Here is a 13,956-nt window from a genome sequence, read left to right as displayed (position 1 = left end):
AAGACAATTACCCATTACATACTGTAGAGCACAATTCAGGCAAAATCTGATATGTCTTTCGTTTCTGTATAAGCCTTAGGAAAGTGTTAATGTGCACAGCTTGTCGAACACTTGATAAAACATAGCAAAGTGGCAAATGTGTGATAGTAACACTAACAGTAAATGAAAGGAGAAGATTTACGACACTAAAGTTAAACTTACTTGTTGTGAAAATAAACAAATGAACTGATACAAAAATTGTGGTGTGATAAAACACACATTCTGAAAGAGAAAACATTACATTAGTAAATCTGCAGTAATACAAAACACAGCACAAGCTAATTTATTAGGAAATCCCACTGCATATTGGGGAGTGTGGATAAATACAGAGCCTTTGTTAACATAATGATAGGAGACCAGAGAAGTGATCCAATTGGCCAGGAAGATTGTAGTGCATATGGGCACCATTATCCAGGTAATCAAGCCCACTCTCACCTATTGTGCCTAGGTGCGCAGCTAATGCCATTTGATCTAGATCTAGCATGTTTCTTCATATGGTATGGCCCTGTCCTATAGCAGCACAGTTTCAGCCTTAGGGTCCTAACCCTCTTCCTTTAGCTTATCTCGTCTCATCACTTGCGTCTTCTGGAACTTGTTGTAGAGCAATTTTTTTAATAAGGATTCAAAAATCTATTTAGCTGTAACGTTCATATTACGGCAACGGGACATATGCCCTATTGCTGGAAACCATATGAGACAAATCAGCCTTCCTTGTCAGAAGCAAAAAATGATGCAGCAATTCTTATTCATTTGTGTTACCCCTGTAGTAGATTGTCAGATAGCGTTGACATCCATTTCTTCAAGTGCCACATACTGTCCAATAATCATAGCACAGAGTTTTATTTTACTATTTATTGTATTAAAAACTATTCTAAATAAGTCAATTAAAGGAGAATATGCACTTACCTTATAAAAAAAGTACTGTACAAGAGTAGCTATTCTAATGTAGTAATAGTGACCATGCACCAAAAGCAGTTTTGAGAGGAATTTAAACCTCGCAATTGCATAGTCGCTGTTCCTTACAGCTTGTCTGCCTTCTTTTCCCATAATTCCTAAAACACACCAGAGGGAAATACACAAATTATAGGACACATGAGATTTTAAAAACATATGGGAAACACTTATGAAAAGATATACAAAAGTAACTATAAAAATATGTAATTGGCCCATAAGTTTTAGTTGTTTATTTTCATTATCTAAACTGTAGAAGGACTGGTAAGTTTGCTCTGGCACACAAACTCATTTTTGTGTGATCTAGTTTCCGAAATGTCCCCAATGATGTAAATGAAAAGAAAATCAATGTTATTAGTGAGAGTCATACAAATGGCCCCTCCACCATGCACTCACCTATGCCTACATGAGCTTCTTGTATCATGCTTACATCATTTGCCCCATCGCCTATGGCAAGCGTGATGGGCTTCTCAGGAGAAATTTTCAATAACCTCACCACCTGCAAATAAAAGTCATTATAGAACCATTGGGGACGTGGGAATTCCAAAATGACAAACTGAATTATTAAATGCAAGATTTATATTTTTAAGTTTAGATTTTTAGATCGCAAACTAAACAAATAACTGGTAACACTCAAGAAGAATTCCAGCAATTTACAATTCTCGGCCTTTGTACCTTTGCTTTTTGTAATGGTGCCATCCGACAACACAGCACTGCTGAGCAGCTTTTACAGACATCCATGAAAAGTTTTTCATGCCCTCTGAGTGCAAGAGAAAGGCTGGCTCCATCAACAACCAGCCCGTGTTGGATCACGTGGTCATCCTGCAGCCTATAGAGGACAAAGCTCAAAGTAGATGGACGGTAGAGCACATATCAATGCATGCAAATATTAGACCTGTGTACAACCTATTTTTTATATAAACTCTTATTTTGCAAAAATGTCTGAAGTACAAAACAATAAAGTGTACAACCTATTTAAAGCATTAGAATAAAAGGGAATTTGAAAGCAAAAACAAAAAGTACACCAAGCTTTCCCTTTGTATTGTGTGTTTGATTTGGTTAAAAAACAGGGGGAAACAAATTATGCTCTATCCAGGTGTCTAATGAAAATAAAGTTAGCAGTATTCCACATACTGTTTGCTTACCGTCTAGCAAGCTGCATTAGTTTCTCAGCACATTCATGGTCTGATTTTTGTTGTACAAGTTCAAGAATATTCATAGTTCTGTGGAAATGTCCACAAGATAAGCTGACACTGACAGCCGTCTCATGTTTGTCTCCTGTAAGCACCCACACTTTTATTCCTGCCAGCCGGAGAGCCTCAATTGTCTCCTGGACCTTGTCCTGAAGTCTGAAAAACAAATGAGAACAATACAATTCATTACTAGACTATTACAAATGAAGAACATGCAAAATGCTTATGCGCAAACATACCAAACAGTTCTTCTACATTGTTTTTGCAGGTAAAGTCTATTTACACATAGTGATTTGGGGCTACCGTAATATGAAAACCAAACTCTCAGGGGAAGTAATTAATATTCTCACATGTGGGATCTGCATGAAACTACTGTTGAATTCTTGATTTATTTTTTAACTAAATGTTGCAATAAACTTAATTCTAGATGCTAATGATGACAACAATAATCTAGTATATATGCTTTTACCTATGTGTTAAATTAATTAAATTAAATAAGTAGAGTCCAGTGATTTACAGTGTCAAGTGAAAAACAGGGCCTGACTAGAAGGGTGTTGTGGCCAGTCATGTGTCATCTTTTATTTTACACAATGTGTTGGGTCTGCAGTCAGTGAAGACTTGTAACAATGTTTTATTGGGAGCATTAAATTGCTGTTTTCCAGTATCTAGCCAAGGAAAGGAAAAGGTTTTGTATAAATCCCACCAAAGGCAGACCCATTTGGAAATTGGAAGATATTAAAATATCAGTATTATTAGAAAAAAAGATTGACAAATTACCTTATTTTCCCACTTTATAGCTACCCATATAACCCGTCATACCTATACTGGGCAAGTCATTTCATGGTTTTTTATTTGTTGACGAGTTTCCTTCCCATTTAGGGTTCGGCAACACTTTACCATCACGCACGTTGCAGTGTAACCCAGAGGTAGATTATTAATAGGGAAAATATCTTCTTCAGAACAACAAACAATGTTTGATATGAATGCTACTCCTGGGGAGTGTCAAGGGTATGGATTCTTATACCTAAATACACAAATATTGATTAAGAAACACCTGTCATTTGGTAAACTGCATAAGTGTGTGCTCAATGTATGTGAGATTACTACAATGTATGAAAGACTGTCTTATACACAGATGGGACAATACTATACTATGCATGGTTTTTACTTGTCTTCAACACCAGTTGCTCCCAGCAGGTCCAGGTCTCTTTCAATGATGTTGAATACATCAGCCAGACGCTCTTCCCTGTGCTGTAATGCAGTACGGGCTTCAAGCAGTCTCTGATCAATTTCCTGGTACTCTTCTGCTGTGAACCTCCTATAGGCCATACACAATGTCCTTAGCCCTTTCTAGCAGAACAACAAGAAGAGTTTTTGAATTAAATTAACATAAGAAATACAAATAACTAATTTTTGATTATAATGATGGTCTCTGTTGAATATCAATGCACAGCATGACAAAATATTCAGCAACCATTGCCAATCTTGAAGTGTGTATCTGTCTTGCATATGCTGCTCCTAGTTACCACAATATCAATCATTTATTTATAAAATGTCAACATTTTTCCCAGTACACCAAGTGAAATTTAAAACATTCCATAACAAAAACCAGGGGATTCAGCGGTATAGAAGATAAAGCTTGACCACAAGAGCTTACAGCTACTACTTTCTTGTAGATACATATTCAGAAGACCAAGTACAACAGTGCAGATCAAAACCAGATGAATCAATCTACGCAATTTGTTTTAATTGACTAGTGTATACAGACCACACAGTTGTGGTAGAACATTCTCCAAACATATATTATATCCCATGTCTAATATGTCAGAATTCCACACTTAGGTTTTTCAATTCTGGTTTAACCACATAAATATATAAAAAAAAAAAAAATGGTGATCCAAATGTTATCAAATGGTGCAACAGCATGTGCAGAATATTAAATACTTTTAATTGCACTTATTTAATAGAAATGGAGAACAATCAAAGGATTTGGGGGAAAGTAGGTTGTGCACCTGGTACTATTCTAGCTTAGTTTGCTTTTAGAATGCTGCTGAAGCATTTATCAAGGCAAATGGAAGAGTGAACTTTAGTCATCTTCACCTGTGTATATCCTCCGTGCTTTAACTTCCTCTGCCCTGTAACAATCTTACTATGTTTACCACACAAACTCTAGATGCAACTATTAAAGTTTCTCATTTTCACTTCTCCATCTGCTTTAAACACACCTAGGTGCTATTGTTATCACCTTACACGGCATGTCAATAATGAGGCTTTACTTGTTCAATTGAAATTACATGGTTTCCTTTTGCGCTTTTCATAGCAGCTGTAATCTAGCTCTAATTAAAAACAAACTATTGTATTTCTTTGATCCAGAAATATATGCATAGGTATCGCAGGAGCATCATAGTGCAGTAGATGGGATATATTTGTTATGTGGAACAGTACCAAATGATTTTCAAAAATCCCGATTGGTACGCAAGATGTGAATACTAGGACAAAAGGCAAAAGAAGGCGCACCCTCTATGCAAACACCATACGGACTAGCTCACAGTGTTTCCCAAAGCCAATCTCCACGGCAGCACTTGCACAAGTGACAGAGGAGCCCACAATTAGCATGCTTGCCGGGCTATTTTATGAAGGTAAATGTAAAGTTATGCACCTAGGCCATGGTTACAATGATGCATTAAATAGGAAACAGGAAAATCTGAGAATAGCCAACAGCAAGCTGAATAGCATCATTCAAAGTAACACTTGTTGGGATACAGAAATTAAAAAAAAACAAAAACAAAACTATTTTAGTGTGGTATAAATCACATCAGACCACAATTTGAATACATGGTACAGCTTCAGTAATCCGTCTACAGGGGGGAACATAGTGAAAAATGTAAAGGGTTTAGAGCTAGCTTTATTAAAGTGTCACTAAACTTACATAATAAGTTGCCTTACATAAAGCAGCTATTAACATTTTGAAAAATATTTAATAGTTCCCATACCTTTACAGGACAGTGGATGTTATTTCTCTTACAAGAAATTGTATAGCCAGGTAAAATTTGTATAATGCTTTAATGGAATGATTGATCCAGAGATTTAATTATTTATGCAATAAGGAGATATACCCCCTCCCAAAATGCTGTGTAAACAATTGGCAACTGTGTCTCTAGGGTTTGTCTTACCTTCTGTTGAAAAAATACTAGAACATAGAAGAATAAGTTGGATATAAATGTGTATTGAAACCATAATATATATATTGTATTTACATTAGCCAAATATTGTACCACTATTATTTCCAGCTGTGTTTTGTATTTTTAAATCATGTAATCTTGTATCGAGCTTAGCAGCTACAACAAAAGAAGTTTGTGTACTCTGTATAATTTCCATGTTATCTATTGGTACGACTGACTTCAGATATTTAACAGAAAATTCAAAACGTCTGTATATCTATGTCAAAGCTGTAGGAAAAGTATTATTTCTCTTTCCTACCATTGGAGGACACTGACACATTGGGGTATAGTGGGTGTAGGAGTCTAGGCACTTATCAACTTCTTTGATCTGCACTCTCCTCCCCTACTATGCCCCTCCTCTCCTGTGGATACCTCTTTATTTTTAAGTGCCTAGGAGATAGGTCACTTCTGTATAGGCTCCTGCCTATACTTGTATTAGTTGTAGGTTTTTCATGTTTTTATTTTATTTCCCTTTACAGGTGCAGCGCAGGGATCAAATTCAAGACCCAGAGGAGTGAATAAGACTGTAGCTCTGTTCACTCTGGGTCCCAGCGCAAGTAAGCAGCAGCCTGGTCTCTGTTGTCTGACACCTCTGCTGGCAGCCTATCCATCCCCTAGATTAACACGCAACAGGGGGACATAATGTAAGTCTGTCATGGAGGCAACATTTATTTTCAGGCACCATAGTGCAAGGACGCATATTGTAAGTTGCTAGTCAGGCGGTAATGAAGCTGTAGCAGTCTCTCCGCCCCACCCGAAAGACCTGCTGGCATGCCCCCCCCTTTTCCCTAGAGAACGAGCAGCAGGGGGACAGCGCAGCGATCGCGCTCATTTAGAGGTGATCCGCTCGCCAACAGCATGTGCAGTCTGGGCACAGTTTTTTCTGCGTTGGTGCATACAAAGCAGCCATAGAACAGATGCGCTGATCGGCGATTCATGTAGGCAGCCATATTAGCATAGGGACTGGAGGCGGAACTTTCTCTCTCCCCTTTCTCAGTTTCCTGGCGCGGACGGCGCCCATTTTAGATACTGCAATTGCACGCTGTTTGCCAGACAAAGGAACCAGTGATTCAAGAGGGCAGCCATTTTTAGGGAGGGCTCTAAAAAAGGACGTCCTCCCTACTTCCTGGTGCGGAAGGGGCCATTTTTCATTGTGAAAGACGGAGATCATCGTGCGGCACGCTGCTCCTCTGCTCTGCCTCTCCTCTACTGGTATCATTGTCAACAATTACAATAAAGGTGCAATCGATTGCATTACTTTACTAGGCTGTTTACACTATCAGGACTATTGTTCAGTGTCTTCTGATTGGTGAATTTACTAGGATTTACCTGGTATTGTAACCTGCAAGACCCTTTTCTTCTTTGTAGTCAGACTTTAGTTCTCAGACTTTACTAAAGGTTAAAATACAGTCTGCTACAGGTATATTGATTTCAATCTGTGTACATTTTAAATATCTCTGAGAAGAGGACGTCCAAGAACAAGGGATCATCTGCTATGTCTGCACTGCATTATACCTGTGACAAATGTAATGCTAAATTATCTGTTGGACAGCCTAACCAAGATGCTCATTGCATGGCATGCCAGGCTGAAATCCAAGAGTGACGTGCTCCAGAGCAGGGGGCGGCAGTCATGGAAGAACCGGCCTGGGCTAAGTTACTGACAACAGCCATGGCGGAGCTCACCTGGGCGATTATGCGATCTGCAGACGTATGTGAGGTTTTTGTTTCACACACTTCCACTAGCGGACCCACGCACATCTTCACAATCCCAATCAGTGCATGAAGAATGCCTCCTCCCCATGAACAGAAATTCCTTTCCTTAGCCGAGCACATCCTTGACACTTCTGATTATGTAGGCCAGGCAGCCATGGATGCGGTGTCTGTCAATGCCAGATTCTCAGCCCTCATTATCACAGCTCGTTGTACCTTATGGTTACGCTCTTGGACAGCGGATGCCGATTCAAAGCGAGCTCTAGTGGGTTTGCCTTTTGATGGGGTTACTCTCTTCAGAACAGAGCTAGAGCAGGTCATACAGGTGGCACAGCAGGAAAGAGCAACACTCTGCCCATAGGTTCCAGTAGACTACGACTGGGATGTTTTCGGTCCTTTCGTTCCTTTAGGCCGGGGCAGCCCGTCGAGGGGCCAGTCTTCTGCCCCCAGGGGAGGTTATAGCAGAGGCAGGGGTGCTATTAGGCGAGGGACCTTGAGACAGGGTGATAAGCCCGCAGCGCGACAGTCTTCCCCACAGGAATCCACCACGGACGTTTGGACACGAGGAATTATGTCCCGCGGATATGTCATAGACCTAGTTCAGTTTCCACAACGAATTCTTCACCACAGCTACCCACCTTTGTCCCCTCAGGTGCAAGGCACTTCAGGAAGCAATCCAGAATTTGCCAACAGCCGGTGTTATTGTTCCCGTTCCAACACAGGAAAGAGGTCAGGGGTTTTACTCCAGTCTCTTCCTAGTACCAAAACAGGACGGGTCATTGCGCCCAATTTTAAACCTGCAGTCTCTGAACAAGCAGGTAAATACTCAAAACTTCAGAATTAAGTCCCTTCGAACTGTCATCGCCGGAATGGAGCAGGGAGAGTTTCTGGCCTCCATAGACATCAAGGATGCCTATCTGCACGTTTCTATATGGAGGGGACATCATTGCCTCCTCCACTTTGCGGTAAGAAACTACCATTTTCAGTTCAGGGCTCTACTCTTTGACCTAGCAACCGCTCCTCGAGTGTTCACCAAGATCATGGCGGGACTCCTGCAGGAAAAGGGAGTCACAATAGTTCCCTATCTGGATATTCTTCTTCTAAAAGCACCGTCGGCGCTGCTCTTAACTCGTCACATCCAGATCACTATGCAGTTTCTGGAAGCTCATGAGTGGATTCTCAATTTAGACTAGACTAATCATCTCTCATTCCAGCTCAGCACATGCACTTCCTAGGTCTCATGTTCGACACAGTGACCCAGAGAGTCTATTTACCGTAAAACAACGTCCTCGCTCTCTTGTGCAAAACTAGGACTTTACTTGTGCGGAAGGAGGTATCCATCCTCAGATGCATGAAACTCTTGGGAACGATGGTTTCAGTGTTCGAGGCCATGCCCTTTGCACTCTCATCCTCTTCAAACAGGAGATTCTTCGAAAGTGGTCGGGGTCTCAGGAGCATCTAGACAGGCAGATCATAAGCCTCTCAGGACCCACTTGTCTTTCCCTAGCGTGGTGGTTATCCAGACAAAATCTGAACAAAGGTCAGACCCTTCAGACCGGCCCATGTACCTTAATTACAACAGACGGAAGTCTGCTAGGCTGGAGAGGGGTAAAAGGATCCCTGAGATTTCAGTGTTTGATCTCCCTAGAGTCCACACTCTCGATCAACGTCCTAGAACTCAGAGCGGTGTACAGGACGTTGACGCAAGCTAAGAGGTTCCTGGCAGGGAGACCTTTTCAGATTCAGTCAGACAATGCCACGGCCCTGGAATATTTAAACCACCAAGGGGGAACTTGCAGTCTAGGGGCCATGCGGGAAACAGCCAAGATCATGGTATGGGAAGAGCACCACGTACCCCAGATATCGGCCATTTACATTACAGACGTGGAGAATTGGGAGGCAAACTTCCTCAGCAGGCAGTGGGTTCACCCGGGCGAATGGTCTCTCAACAAGTTGGTCTTTGCCCTCCTAGTGGAAAGCTTGGGCATGCCGAAAATCGATCTCATGGCATCCAGACTAAACCATCAAGTCCCCCTGTACTGCTCAAAGTCTCAAGACCCTCAAGCACTTTTCACGGATGCCATCACAGTTCCATGGCACTTCCGGCTAGTGTACCTGCTTCCCCCCCGATACTCATGCTTTCGCGGGTAAAACAAAAAGGTAAAAATGGAGCGGGTCCCAGTAATTCTGGTAGCTCCCCATTGGCCACGCAGGGCATGGTTTCCAGACATTATAAAACTGGCAGCAGATCCTCCCTGCCAGCTGCTAATGCAACCGGATCTTCTCGTTCAAGGTCCTCTTCTCTGTCACGATTGAGATCGGCCAACTTTAACGGTGCGGCTATTGAGACCCTAATTCTCAAGGCCAGAGGTTTTCCACCAGAGGTTATTGGTACTCTAATCAAGGCCAGTAAATTGTCCTCCTCGGCCATATATTATCAAATCTGGAATACATAAATTCTTTGGTGTGAGGGCCAGGGTTTCCACACATCCAGGTTTAGTCTCCCTAGACTGCTGGCCTTCCTGCAGGCAGGCCTAGATAAGGGGCTCCTTCTGGGATCCCTTAAGGTTCAGGTTCGTCAGGGATGTTCAGACCTTCTTGCAGGGGGTCCTTCATGTGAAGCCTCACTTCGTTCATTCAGTAGAGCTTTGGGACCTTAACCTGGTGATCAATGCGCTAATACATATGCCATTTGAACCTCTAAATTCAGTGGATTTACACCATCTCACTTGGAAGACTGTATTCCTCTTAGCGATTTCATCAGCTCGTTGAGTGTCTGAATTAGCAGCGCTCTGCTGCACCTCTCCATTCCTGTTTTTCCACGAGCATAGAGCGGTCCTTTGCACCAAACCCTCTTTTGTTCCAAAGGTTGTGTCCAGGTTCCTCTTAAATCAAGAGATTGTGGTCTTGGCTTTCCGTCCTCCGCCTTGCCCTTCCTCTGCTCCCTCTACTTCAAGGGATGATTTAATGTTGCTGGATTTGGTTCATGCGCTTCGGTGTTATGTAGACCACACAGCCTCAGTCCGTAGCACCAAATATCTTTTTGTTCTTTACGATATTCAGAAGCGGGGTTGGCCAGCTTCCAAATAGTCGCTTGCCTGCTGGATCACTTCCACTATTAGACTGGCTTATGCTTGGGCATCTCTGCCTTTCCCGGTATCGTTGAAGGCTCACTCTACCAGAGCTGTTGGTGCTTCTTGGGCGGAGTGTCATGGGGTTTCAGCGGAGCAGCTATGCAGAGCAGCAACATGGTCATCTGTCCATACATTCTCTAAATTCTACAGGTTGCAGGGCTTTGCATCCTCTGATGAGAGCTTTGGGCGCAAGGTATTGGGTGCAGCCGTTCAAGAGCATTCGCTAGCTTAGAGGCAGCTTTGGTAGGTGTCCAAAGTCTCGCAGTGTCCCCCAATGGTAGGAAAGAGAAAAGAAGATTTTTTTCTCACCATAAAATCGATTTCTTTTACTCCATTGGAGGACACTGCACACCTTCCCTTGCTCTGTAAATAGTTCTGGTGTGTGAAGTTTTATGTTTATGCTCTTTGCCCTATGGGGCTTCCCTTACCTCATACGCTTTGTTAGTCAAAACTGAGGTATCCACAGGAGAGGAGGGGCATAGTGGGGGGGGTAGTAAAGATCAAAGTAGTTTATAAGTGCCTAGACTCCTACACCCACTACTATACCCCAATGTCTTGTAGTGTCCCCCAATGAAGAGAAATCGATTTTACAATGGGTAAAAATCTTCTTTTTATATTGCCAAAGACCCCTGCACAGGTTTCAGTACACTGCTGCAGTCAGCCTGTAAAAATCATATTAATAGTTTAAAGGGTTTGACTACCAACTGAGAGATATTCTGGTGCGCACGGAAATCAACGATATTGCAGTAACGTATTGCTAGTAGGAGCATGTATCCGTGATCTTTAGACTTTATTGAATATGCCCCTATGTGTTTACATTTACTGCAAACTCTTTGGCCCTCCTTTTTTGGCTCAGCAAATTAACGCTTCTATCTGGAATGTCATTTAGTGTAGGTATTCTCTGCCAGATGGCTTGACAAAAGCTTCAGAGAATAAATCTGGATTAAAAGACAGACTGCTTTCAGCTAAATCCTGAGGATGCTTCACTTTTCTTTCTTTATCTAAATCAATCTATCTATCAATCCACATATATATGCACGCATGATATTAAAATACAAGCTTTAACTGAAAATTCTGATGGAGAATTATACCTCTAGTCTTGAAGTTACAGTGGAGCAGTGATTTGAAGGAAACAAATTAAATTTGGAGCCACTTTCTCAGCCTATACCAATATAAGACAATAATAGTAACACTATACCAATAATAAAAAACTTACCATGGCAAATTCATCTACATGCAGCCTTGTTCTATCTATTTCTCCACCTTTGGCATTCGGAAAGATAGCAGAATCTGCTCCTTTGGTGAAAAGTATCTTGTCTCCTAGAAATAATTTAGAGTGTACAAATGTTTATAGAAAATAAAACAAATTACTATAGCTTCAAGAGTAAGAATGCAATCTTACCAGAAGGACTCTGTACAATGACACTCATCCGACGACGATTTGCATCAAACTCCAGAACATGAAGGAGCTGGTACCTTGAACACACATAATAGCAAATGCTTACTGAAACACATACACTGGCAAGCATGTATTTTTTCCTTCTAGTTTTACGCAAGCCACTCAATTTTTTTCAAGCACGTTTAAAAAGGATAAACCTAAAAAAATATGAACTCTTACAACTTGCTGTTGAAACGTTTGAAGAGAGATAGTCAGTGTAAGAGGGGCCAAACACCCACAGATGTAAAATATATTTTTCTTAAGGAGTTAAATCTCATTATTTTGAGACAGTTTTCATATCTACGACAATCAGGCTTCATATACAATTAGTATCCAATATACAGATTTTCTTTTCATGCTAATCCCGACACGGTAGACACAAGTTACTGTTCATATTAACAAACCAAAAACTGCTGAGAAGGAATGTTTCCTAAATATAAAAAAAAGCCATAGCCTCTTACGTAATAACACGTTTTTATGGGATATAGATATACCAGATATATCAGATTTGGTAGACAAAGCCAGAATGTCAAATTCTAGAGACAGTCTGTCAAATTTACAAGGCAGAATGGCTTTAGAAGTCAGGGAAGAGACACACCCAGTTAAGTTACAGTAATACATGATTGGTACATTTTTTAGGTAAGTACTTGGCTCATGGCACTTGTCCAGCCAGGAGCTATACATTTTGTTTAAGTGTTTTACTTGTTTAAATAAAACATTGTTACCTCTCCAGTTTTCCAAGAACTTTGATTTCCATAATCTCTCCACTGATGCCACAAAAAGCAACACCCATCCTACAACACCAAGTAAAAACAAATTTAATTAAAAGTAATTATTTTAAACTTACCATTTTGTATGGCAAAGTGCTCTCTTTGCAGGATTCTGGTTCATTTCACTAATAACTATTTAATAAGATTATGGCTCGCTTATTCTTGTCCTGGCCTTCCGTACATTAGTTCAATGCACTTTACTCAAAGCAGAATATAGTGCCCATGACAGTAATAAGCAAATAGCGGGCAGCATTAAAGCATTCTAAATAATTATGGAGTTGAAAACTAGAACCTATGCATTATGAACAGTCAACAAAGGATGCACATATAGGCCAACAACACATGGACATTTTTTGCATCAGTGCTTTTTTACCCAAAGAGACAGTGTTTTTACCCTGTGTTCTACTGCACATAGCAGTACCTGTCATAAGAGAGGAGATACTTTGTGAATTCTGCTGGCATTACTTGGCTCAAAACATAGGTGTAGCACCCCTATTTATTAAAAAAAATCATAGGTTTTAAAGTGAGGAAAACTTTGTAGTTTTGACTTCTTAGTTGAGAATACCATTTTTTCTATATGTTGTTTACACTTGATGTTTAAAAATTATCCCCCTAATTTATTCATTTGTATGAAGTGTTTATTAGATGTAAATACCAATGAGAACAGTTATTTAACTAAGGTAACAGAGGCCAGGAATAAGAACACATTTTTTAAATGTGTTTTCTTTCCAATTTGCTGTACAATAGCTATAAAATAACAGCTGCAATTCTGAACCATATACTGAGACACTTCTGCTTTATAAGAATAGCCAACACTAGCAGACGGAAATCTTGTAATACAATCATAAAATTGTGCAAAATATACAGTTTGGAAAGAGGATAATGTTGCAGATCTTTATTACAACAATATGTAGTTATTCTAAATGCTTGGGGAGTGCATAACCCTACAGATCTACCTGAGAATCAACACAATGCTCCTGGACTACAACCAGATCATTTCTGTGCCTGGACTCCCTCAGAACCGCCTGTCACAACACCACCATGGACCTTACGCTTACTCCTTTAGCAAACTACTCCACCGTTATATATACCTTTAACGTCACGGATTGCTTTCCAGATCTCTCCACACTGCCCAATCACCTGGTCTAAAACTGAAAACTAAACTGAACACTTGCATGCATTTCTGACACTTTTTGGTCACACAATGCCACCGACAAATATTCTTCCATAAAAAGGTGGCCAAAAGCCAGAACACCTATTTACAACTTTGTAGGGAGAGTCCAGTTATTCTTACCTTCTGGAGGCTTCAACTAATGCTTTTTCATCAGGCGAGGATGCATAGTATTCCAATTGAGTGGATATCCCATTTGAAAAACGGAAACCATCAACACAGGCATCTGGTTGGTCATAACTTATTTGTACTGTGTGGCACATGGAGACCGATTTGAAGAAAAGCTCTTCTTCTACACTCTGATAATGGTAGAAACACTCTTTTATAAA

The 13,956-nt window shown here is 40.7% G+C and overlaps 1 protein-coding gene across 5 annotated transcripts in view; it reads right to left on the bottom strand.

Moving 5' to 3' along the window:
- ATP11B (ATPase phospholipid transporting 11B (putative)) overlaps positions 1–13,956 on the bottom strand; it is a 90,829-nt gene that overhangs the window by 41,474 nt on the left and 35,399 nt on the right. For all 5 annotated transcript variants that reach the window (XM_075202190.1, XM_075202189.1, XM_075202187.1 and 2 more), the window contains exons 14-23: positions 13,751–13,926; positions 12,412–12,480; positions 11,651–11,724; positions 11,465–11,568; positions 3,352–3,533; positions 2,136–2,339; positions 1,666–1,819; positions 1,387–1,489; positions 946–1,091; positions 202–261 (exon numbers count right to left, since the gene is read on the bottom strand). In XM_075202190.1, the coding sequence (XP_075058291.1) occupies positions 202–261; positions 946–1,091; positions 1,387–1,489; positions 1,666–1,819; positions 2,136–2,339; positions 3,352–3,533; positions 11,465–11,568; positions 11,651–11,724; positions 12,412–12,480; positions 13,751–13,926 (1,272 nt within the window). The remainder of the gene's footprint in view (positions 1–201; positions 262–945; positions 1,092–1,386; positions 1,490–1,665; positions 1,820–2,135; positions 2,340–3,351; positions 3,534–11,464; positions 11,569–11,650; positions 11,725–12,411; positions 12,481–13,750; positions 13,927–13,956) is intronic.

This window comes from Mixophyes fleayi, chromosome 3, assembly GCF_038048845.1.
Source record: "Mixophyes fleayi isolate aMixFle1 chromosome 3, aMixFle1.hap1, whole genome shotgun sequence".
Taxonomy (NCBI): Eukaryota; Metazoa; Chordata; class Amphibia; order Anura; family Limnodynastidae; genus Mixophyes; species Mixophyes fleayi.
This window is presented reverse-complemented; position numbering and strand designations above follow the sequence as displayed.